The following is a 9,725-nucleotide window of genomic DNA, read 5'->3' as shown; positions in this document are numbered from 1 at the left end:
TTCTGTGCATGTGCAGGTCAAAAACGGGACGTGATGACATCTGGGCAGGTGGGTGGAGCCTCCTGTAGCCGACACTACTGGATTGCATGATCAGGATAGAACCAGCTGGATTTCACCACTGAACTGGACATTCTCAGTTGTCTGTGTGGGATCCAAGTTCCTCTTGGATTAAGACAGCCAGGCTGTAGCCTGTAGTTCAATCCATGTGATAGTGCCAACCTCTTTGAGAGAGAGAGAGGGTGGTGTCTTCTACTTTGATGGAGGCTCTTGAGTACTCTCAGGCTTTTCACAATGTGTTTAGGACCATTGCAGCGTCCCATGGCCATAAGACTATCATTTACATGCTTCACAGCTGGCTTCCGACCAAGAGTTCAAAGGAGAAGTCAACAAGTTGCAGTCACATGATGCCCGGCTTAACAACCACTGTGGAAGTTAGTTCATAAGTCCATCATTGTCATGTGATGTCTTGCTCAGTGACCATGTTGCTTATTGATGGAGTTGCTGTTCCCAATTGCCATCATTAAGAAAGGACTTACCTGTATTGTGATCCAGACTGCTATTTATATAATTGTATTTGTATTTTCTTCTATTCTTTGAGCAGCCATTAATTGCTTTGGAGACAGGTGGTGTCGCCAAAATAAAATAATATATGATTACCCAAGTGATTTGCTTTCTTTAACAGTTTCTTTGTCCTTAGGAAAATATAGAAAGCTTGGGAAATTTCCAAAGGGAAGATAATTCTCTGCATTCATGCAAGACCAATGAATCTCCCCTAATGGAGGTTTTCCACAAAACCATACCATTTAGCAAATGATTGCAAATTCAGCTTTATCACAAACAAGTCTCTCTTGAAATTTAGTAGGAATGGATGGGGATAGTTTGGGACAGAAAATGCAATCTATCTACTTATCTATGGAAGCCAAATGGTTAGATCTGTATAACAGCTGTTATGCAAAGCTGTTTCAGCCCTTTTGTAGGCTTGCAAAATACGCTGAATCACAAACTGTGGGCTGGGTTTAATTAAGACACTGAACTAAAAATATAGCAAAGAAGAAAACAAATGAAGGTGGCTTTGTTATGCGTCTATGGGGGAGGGAAGCAAGTGAAGTCGTGCACAGCATGACTTCATTGTGCAAATGACAGAAACTATGCAATCAGCATCTGTCATCAACAGATAACCCAAATCCTATTGTTTGCATGATGGCACCAAGATATCTTCAGTTTGGAATAGAGGTAATGCTAGAAGTCTCCCTATATTTGAGGGACTACCACAAAGAGGAGTAGGTCAGCCTATTCTCCAAAAATGCAAGGGCTGGACAAGAAGTATAGAATAACAGAATTGGAAGGGACCTTGGAGGTCTTCTAATCCAACCCCCTGCTTAGGCAGGAAATCCTACACCCACTTCAGACAAATGGTTATCTAATCTCTTCTTAAAAACTTCCAGTGTTGGAGCATTCACTGCTTTTGGAGGCAAGTTATTCCACTGATTAACTGTTCTAACTGTCAGGAAATTTCTCCTTCATTCTAAGTTGCTTCTCTCCTTGATTAATTTCCACCTATTGCTTCTTATCCAACCAAGTAATGGTTGGAAATTTAACAAAGAGAAATCCAACCTAAAAATAAGGTGAAATTTCCTGACAGCTAAAACAATTCATCAGTAGAACAGCTTGCCTTCAGAAGTTGTGGGTGCTCCATCACTGAAGGTTTTTAAGAGATTGGACAGCCATTTGTCTGAATGGTATACAGTTTCCTGCTTGAGTAGGGAGTTGGACTAGAAGACCTCCAAGGTCCCTTCCAACTATTATCACTGGAGGTTTTCAAGACAAGATTGGAGAGCCACTTGCCCAGAATGGTATAGGTTCTCCTGCTTGAGCTGGGCGATTGGACTAGATCTCAAAGGCCCCTTCCAATTCTGTTGTACTGTTAATACCACTTTAACGGACCTGGTTAACCTATGATTTGAATACAGTGTCTATAGCTGAAAACAACTCCATAATCTTCACTTAATACATCTTTTATTAGACTAGGACCCTCCAATATGATGGGGTTCTACCACACGCTAAGCCAAAACATGTCCAGTTTGGTTTTGGTTTAGAAGTTGATACAAAACTAGCATTTGTGGTAAATAAATTATGATTGGCAGCTTAACAGCTTCCACGGATCCCTGCCAGTTGAACTTTGTTCAGTAAACTATGGAAAAGCAAGACAGTGTTGTTCACGTACAGATCTCATAGTTCAAAAGCCTCCATGGTCACCTGCGGAAGACAAATGATGTCGCATAAATCATGATGTCATACTATAAATGAGGCAAATTATGTACTTGCACTATGAGCAAAAGAAAGTTCAAATATCATTTTGACTTCATTGTTGCTTTTACTGGACACCTGATTTGGTTGTATTCACTCATCAAGCCAAACTGTTGTTTCTAATCCATCCTAGTAAAATAAAGGTAATTCTACTTATAAAAGTAAAGAACTACTTTTAGTTATTACTAACTTATATCCATAATTACGGTTTTTAAGTTGTGCTGGTCATGATGTGGGTCACCACATAAATGTGCCCAATTTGTAAACTCTTTTGCAGCGGTCATTAAGTGAATCCATTGTCTGCAATGGGTGTTTTTGGTTGGAAATCAAAAGTAAATGCTGGTTTCCAAGAAAAAAAAAGTTGCAATTTGTGGTGCCACGACTGTGGGAACAATCATAAATGCAGTCTAGGCAGTGAATGCCCAAAATGTGAATTTGGGTCATAAGAAGGCCTGGGGAGATCTGTTGTAACTTTGAATGATTGCTAAGTGATCAATCATAAATTGGTGATCATCTGTATATTAAAACAAGTTATACTTATGCCACAGTTTTGTTCTCTACTCCTTCCTCAGGCAGAGGGACAAATTTTTGGGTGAGATCCAAGGAGGAAACTCTTGCAGCTAACAGCATAAACACAAGATTGGATTTCAGATGCCTTTTGCCTCTTTAAAAATAATAAAACCCTCCATAGAAGCAAACAAGTTCAGTCTCAGGCTTCCCTCTTCCTGGAGGAGAAGAAAAACAGGATTTTCCAGGAACAGAACTAGAGCAGTCAGGGAGAAAAACAATTTTTAGTAGCTCTGTTGTTGCCTTCCATTTGTTTTTTTGAAACCAAATCTGGCTGATAAGAAGACTCTGTCCTTTCAGAACTATTTATCTATCACATGAGGGCCTTGGCATTTTAAGAAAAGGCTCTTTAGAGTGTTACTATTACATTTCATTCTTTCTCTTTTTCCTTCTCTTTCTCATTTTCCTTCCCTCTTGGGTTTTTTCCTTTCTAATCTTCCTTCCTTCCCTTCTCATTTTTTTCCCTTTCTTATTTCCCTTCCTTCTTTCTTTCCTTCTCATTTTTCCCCTTTCATTTTCCTTCCTTCCTTTTCTCTTATTTTTCCTTCTTTTCCTTTTTCCCTTTCTAATTTCCCTTCCTTCCTTTTCTTTCATTTTTGTTTTTTCCCTTCCTTCTTTCTTTCCTTCTCATTTTTCCCTTCATTTTCCTTCCTTCTTTTTCTCTCATTTTTCCTTCTTTTCCTTTTTTCCTTCTCATTTTTCCCTTTCTCATTTCCCTTCCTTCCTTTTCTTTCATTTTTCTCTTTTCCCTTCCTTTTCTTTTCCCTTCTCATTTTTCCCTTTCTCATCTTCTTTTCCTTTTTTTCTCATTTTCCTTTTCTTCTTCCTTCCTATCCTTTTCCCTTTCTCATGTCCCTTTCCTTTCCTTTTTGTTTTTCTACTGTTGAAAGAAAGAAGAAGCTACGTTAATGCCTTTTTAAAAACCATATTTGGTATCCCAAAAAAGGAACTTTTATGCTGAAATAGGAAAACAAAATTTAGCTTATTCCCCTCAAGGCAGTTAAACTTCCTCTTCAGAAAAGCAGTGGCAGAAGGGAAAAAAACCACCTTGAACTTAAAATATACTGATTTTTAACTCAAAAAAAATGTTTTATGCATACTTTTCTTTCTTTTTCTTTATATAGTTTCACTCTTGATCAATGATTAAACGCCTCAGAGACGTTTTCCCGCCCTTTGCCCCTCAAAACAGCCCTACTTTCCCATCCCCCATCGACTTGGTTCTTCTACGCATGCGCCAACAGGCCGTCCTCCTCCCTTTCTTCCTTCCTGCCCTTTCTCGAAATCTGCTTCTCAGGGACCGAAGGCCTTAGCAACAAGAATGACCTCACTACGCACCAATCAGAGGCGGGCTTTTCTGGGATATTGCTCCCCCTACTCCTAACCGCCCAGGCGCAGAGTCCCCGATCTTTCCAGAGCTTTCCTATCGATTGCATCTTGCGGAAGCCAATCAGCGTCCGATCTTTCTGTCTCCCACCAATGGCGGCACAGCAACGTTTTAGCCCCACCTTCGTAGAATTATTCTTTCGACGACAAGGGACTTTTTACCTCTATTTCATATCCTTCCTCCTTTCACTGCCTCCAACTCATCCCTTCGGAGACCGGGTATTTAACAGGGAAGCATATATCATTTAATTTAGTTTTTTTAAAAAAAAATTTCGTCGAACGAGAGGAAATCGAGACGCAGAATCCGCTCTTTAAGGGCGTTCTTTGGAGGGACTATTTCCTCACGCGGAAGGATATTAAAGCGCACTGAAGGGCGGGGCGACCAAGACGAAACCCTATAAATAGCAGTGACGGGTTGCTGGGCAGACAGTTGCGAAGAAGAAAGTCTTTGGAAATTTGCTGCGTTGTCACCGCGCCCCGATATTATTTATTTCCTTCCTTCTGGCTGCCTGAGTGAGCGGTAAGCTGATGAACAGATGACGATTAACCTTACTCTTAATAAATTGTTAAGATTTTTATTCCCGTCTTTATTCGCGGATATTTTAGTTGCTCCTGTTCGGACAGGGCTCGGGGTGGCGTCACTGTTGGCCATTGTGGCGAGGCGCGGGGCCGTGAGGAGGGCCCCGACTAATCCCCGGAAGAGGAGATAGGGTGGCTCCGCGGCGGAGGTGGGGGCGGCTGAAAGGGGCGCTTTCAGCGCCCGAGAGATCGAGATTTAATAAAGGGAGGTGCTGAGAGGAAAATATATATATATATATATATACGACTTTCCGATAAACAGCTCAGCCTCCCAAAGCCTTTCGGGAAGGGAGCGGCACTCAGTTAGTTATGGATTTCGACGGCCGGATCCCTCTCCGCGTACCACCTTAGACTATATAAGTTCCGCTTCTCAATAGGATTTCCTCCCAGGCGAGTGTAAGTGAGCCTCCCCTCCCGCCTGGCGCTTGTTTATTTGCGTTAATTAGGACTTGTCCTTCTGGTATTTGTAGCTTGAACCCATTTGAGGGAGGAGGGGGCAGTGGATTAGGGTGTTTTTCCTTCTAAAGTAAACCTCTTCGCTAAAGGAATATTTGTCCCATTAAATAAGGTATAAGGTTTCCTAGGGTGACTACTAGGTTTCTATTTCTCTACCCCTCTATATATCTCTATCTCTACTTCTCTATATATAGAATTAGAATTTTTTTATTGGCCAAGTGTGATTGGACAAACAAGGAATTTGTCTTGGTGCATATGCTCTCAGTGTACATAAAAGATACTTTAATCAAGAATCATAAGGTACAACACTTAATGATAATTATAGGCTACAAATAAGCAATCAGGAAAACTATCGATATAAATCTTAAGGATACAGTCATAGTGGAAGGAGATGGGTGGTGGGAACGATGAGAAGATTAGTAATGCAGGCTTAGTAAATAGTTTGACAGTGTTGAGGGATTTGTTTAGCACAGTGATGGCATTCGGGAAAAACAGTTCTTGTTTCTAGTAGTTTTGGTGTGCAGTGCTCTATAGCGTCTTGTGTATATATATATATATATATATATATATATATATATATATATATATATATATATATATATATATATCTTCCTACCTATTTCCCCGCTCCCCCCTCTTTCTGTATATATCTCTGTCTCATTTCTCCCCCCTCTTAAAACATCTACTTACCTCTTTCCCACTTTCCCCCTCTCTGTCTCTCCATGTCTCTCTGCAATTCTGTTGCATTGCTGGTTGATAAGATTAAAAAAAGGTGACATTGAAGGTATAAATCAGTGTTATTGCATCATTCGGATCTGAATTTTTAAAATTTAGAGCTTGGGAATCAAGGCACTAGAACCGAGGAATATACAGGTGCGCTCATAAGTTTACATACCCTGGCAGAATTTATGATTTCCTCGCCATTTTTTCAGAGAATATGAATGATAACACGAAAACCTTTATTTCACTCATGGTTAGTGTTTGGCTGAAGCCATTTATTATCAATCAACTGTGTTTACTCTTTTTCAATCATAATGACAACAGAAACTACCCAAATGACCCTGATCAAAAGTTTATATACCCTGGTGATTGTGGCCTGATAACATGCACACAGGTTGACCCAAAGGGATGTGAATGGCTATTAAAGGTAACCATCACCTGTGATCTGTTTGCAGGTAATTAGTTTGTGTGTATAAAAGGTCAATGAGTTTCTGGCCGCCTGACAGACCCTTGCATCCTTCATCCAGTGCTGCACTGACTTTTCTGAGTCATGGGGAAAGCAAAAGAATTGTCAAAGGATCTGCGGGAAAGGGTAGTTGAACTATATAAAGCAGGAAAGGGATATAAAAAGATATCCAAGGAATTGAGAATGCCACTCAGCAGTGTTCAGACTCTAATCAAGAAGTGGAAAATGAGGGGTTCTGTTGAAACCAAACCACAGTCAGGTAGACCAACTAAACTTTCAGCCACAACTGCCAGGAAAATTGTTCGGGATGCAAAGAAAAACCCACAAATAACTTCAAGTGAAATACAGGACTCTCTGAAAACATGTGGTGTGGCTGTTGCACGATGCACAATAAGGAGGCACTGGAAGAAAGATGGGCTGCGCAAATGCCACAAAGTATCCCCGCAGCCACAAAGTATCCCGCTAATAGGCCAAACAGCACAGAGACAAGTCTCAAACCTGGCACAAAGTCATTTGGAGTGATGAGACCAAAATTGAGCTTTTCAGCCACAACCATAAACGCTACATTTGGAGAGGCCTATGATGAAAAGTACACCACATTCGTACTGTGAAACACAGGTGGATCGCTGATGTTTTGGGGATGTGTGAGCTACAAAGGCACGGGACATTTGGTCAGAATTGATGGCACGATGAATGCAGTATGTTATCAAAAGATACTGGAGGCAGAATAAAGTGAAGGTTCTGGAGTGGTCATCTCAGTCTCCTGACCTCAATATCATTGAGCCACTCTGGGGAGATCTCAAACGTGCAGTTCATGCAAGACAGCCCAAGAATTTACAGGACCTGGAGGCTTTTTGCCAGAAAGAATGGACAGCTTTACCATCTGAAAAGATAAAGAGCCTCATCCACACATACCACAAAAGACTTCAAACTGTCATTAATATTAAAGGCCGTATTAAGAAGTGGGGGTGTAAACTTGTGATCAGGGTCATTTGGGTAGTTTCTGTTGTCATTATGATTGAAAAAGAGTAAACGCAGTTGATTGATAATAAATGGCTTCAGCCAAACACTAATGAGTGAAAGAAAAGTGTTTGTGTTATTCATATTCTGAAAAATGGCCAAGAAATTCTGCCAGGGTATGTAAACTTATGAGCACAACTGTATATATATCTTCTTCATCTCTTTCTCTCTCTCTCCCTCCCTACCTATTTTCTGCTTCCCCTCTCTTTCTGTATATATCTCTGTCTTGTCTCTCGCCCTCTATAAAACATCTACCTACTTCTTACCCACTCCTCCCTGTCCCCCCTCCCTCTTGTCTCTCTGCAATTCCGTTGCATTGCTCGTTGATAAGATTAAAAAAAGGTGATGTGGAAGGTATAAATCAGTGTTGCATCATTCGGATCTGAATTTTTAAAATTTAGAGCTTGGGGATCAAGGCACTAGAACCAAGGAATATATACCCTCAAGTACCCTCAACTTAACGACCACGATTGATCCTGAAATTTCTGTTAAGACCTTTAAGTCAGTTTTGTCCCATTTTACAACTTTTCTTGCCACTGTTAAGTGAATCACCACAGATGGTAAGTTAGTAACCCGGTTAAGTGAATCTGATGGGATTCACGTGACCTTGGGACACAGCAATGATCAGTTGCCAAGCGTCTGAATTTTGATCACATGGCCCTGGGGATGCTGCAATGGTCATAAGTCACTTTTTCTGTGCAGCAGTCGCTAAACGAACTGTTTTAAGTCAAGGATTACCTGTATTTATGAGCATAATTAAGCCCCAAAATTTAAGTTAAGTGAGATCAAGGCATTCAACAGAGGAATATATACAAGGTAGTCCTCGACTTAGGAGTACAATTGGGCCCAAAATTTATGTTGCCAAGAGAGGCATTTTATTAAGCAAGATTGGCTTATTTTATGACTTTTCTTGCCACAGTAAGTAAATCACTGCTGTTAAGTAAGTTAGGAATGTGTTAAGTTTTATCTAGCTTCCCACATTAAAGGGCATGACCCCAGGACATTGAAACACTCATTAATATGAGTAAGTTGCCAAGCATCTGAACTTTGATCACAGGACTATGGGGAAGCTGCCACACCTTATATCTTATTTAGTGTGAAAAGTGGTCATAAGTCACTTTTTCAGTGCTGTTATATCTTTGAAGAGTCACTAAAAGAACTGTTGTAAATTGAGGACTACCTGTATGTGTGTGTGCTATTATTATGTAGGGCTGATAAAATCCTATTGAACAATATAAAAGCTGGTGCTTTAATAAGCTTAGCTTTCTATGCCCTTCTCAAAATTAAGTGCCTAATGGGCAGTTTAGAGATAGGTCTGCTGGGTTAAACCATGACCAGCATGGCCATTGGTACAATCTTGAATTATTTCCTGATATGGTTAAATGCAGTATTTACATGCTAATGGGTGCTGCAGGATAACCTTTCTGAGTTAGCAGTTCCCTGCAGTCATTTACAGGACCTCAACATAGCCTGGATATTGGTTGTCAGATACAGTATTTATGGGGACTAGAAGTCCCTACAAAGAAAAATGGTGCCAGCTTCTAACCTAAGATTTTCCAGGCTGTTGTGTCGGTGATATTAAGTGAAAAAGAATAGAAATACACAAGACCCCAGAACAATCTAATGCAAATTATGGCCATTCTATGTGATAACTTTGTAGGTGTGCTACACTTAAGATGCTGTTTTGGAAGGATAACTACAATTTTTTTTTGCTGCAATTTGATTATACATTTGATAGTATTGGAAATTTGAGGGGCTGAGACTCTTGCAATGCTTTTTTTAAATGAGTTATACATCAATTATACATTGTATATTGCTTATAAATATGTGAATGCGGTGGGAATGCAGCAATAAATTCAAATCAGTGCAAAACTTAGATTTCTAAATGAACTGGGCAGCTATTTAATACAATAGCATTGGCGTCACGGGTGAAACGGGAAGTATGGAAATGTGATAAGTAAAAATAACAGCAACAAGAGGATATATACTTTAATACCTCAGTATTTCATATTCATGGTAGGATTTTTGGGTATAGGATGGAACAATATTAACTACTGTAGTGCAATTGATATGGGTGATTAAATAAAGTGGATGCTTTATTTTTACCACAAAATACGTTTTTGAGGTTTCTGTATATATAGAAATTTATATTCTGATCAAGCCAGATCTAATTTTTCCATGCTATGTCATTGCAGATAAAAGATGCAGATCTTTGTGAAGACCTTGA

At 39.9% G+C, this 9,725-nt stretch overlaps 1 protein-coding gene and 1 long non-coding RNA gene across 2 annotated transcripts in view; one reads left to right on the top strand and one right to left on the bottom strand.

Annotated features, from left to right (window-relative positions):
* Positions 1-1,999: 1,999 nt before the first annotated feature.
* Positions 2,000-4,161, bottom strand: LOC117658916 (uncharacterized). Its single transcript, XR_004589355.3, has 2 exons — positions 3,975-4,161; positions 2,000-2,256 (listed from the first exon to the last, which is right to left on the bottom strand). It is a non-coding gene; the product is annotated as an uncharacterized LOC117658916 (long non-coding RNA).
* Positions 4,162-4,682: 521 nt separating this feature from the next.
* The window catches only part of LOC132708860 (polyubiquitin-C), a 7,221-nt gene continuing 2,178 nt past the window's right edge, over positions 4,683-9,725 (top strand). Inside the window, exons 1-2 of the mRNA XM_034407030.3 lie at positions 4,683-4,777; positions 9,694-9,725. The exon at positions 9,694-9,725 is cut by the window's right edge and continues 2,178 nt beyond it. Coding sequence (XP_034262921.3) covers positions 9,701-9,725 — 25 coding nt within the window. The 5' untranslated portion in view covers positions 4,683-4,777; positions 9,694-9,700. The remainder of the gene's footprint in view (positions 4,778-9,693) is intronic.

This window comes from Pantherophis guttatus, chromosome 1 (genome assembly GCF_059756535.1).
Source record: "Pantherophis guttatus breed Tessera chromosome 1, ASM5975653v1, whole genome shotgun sequence".
Classification (NCBI taxonomy): Eukaryota; Metazoa; Chordata; class Lepidosauria; order Squamata; family Colubridae; genus Pantherophis; species Pantherophis guttatus.
This window is presented reverse-complemented; position numbering and strand designations above follow the sequence as displayed.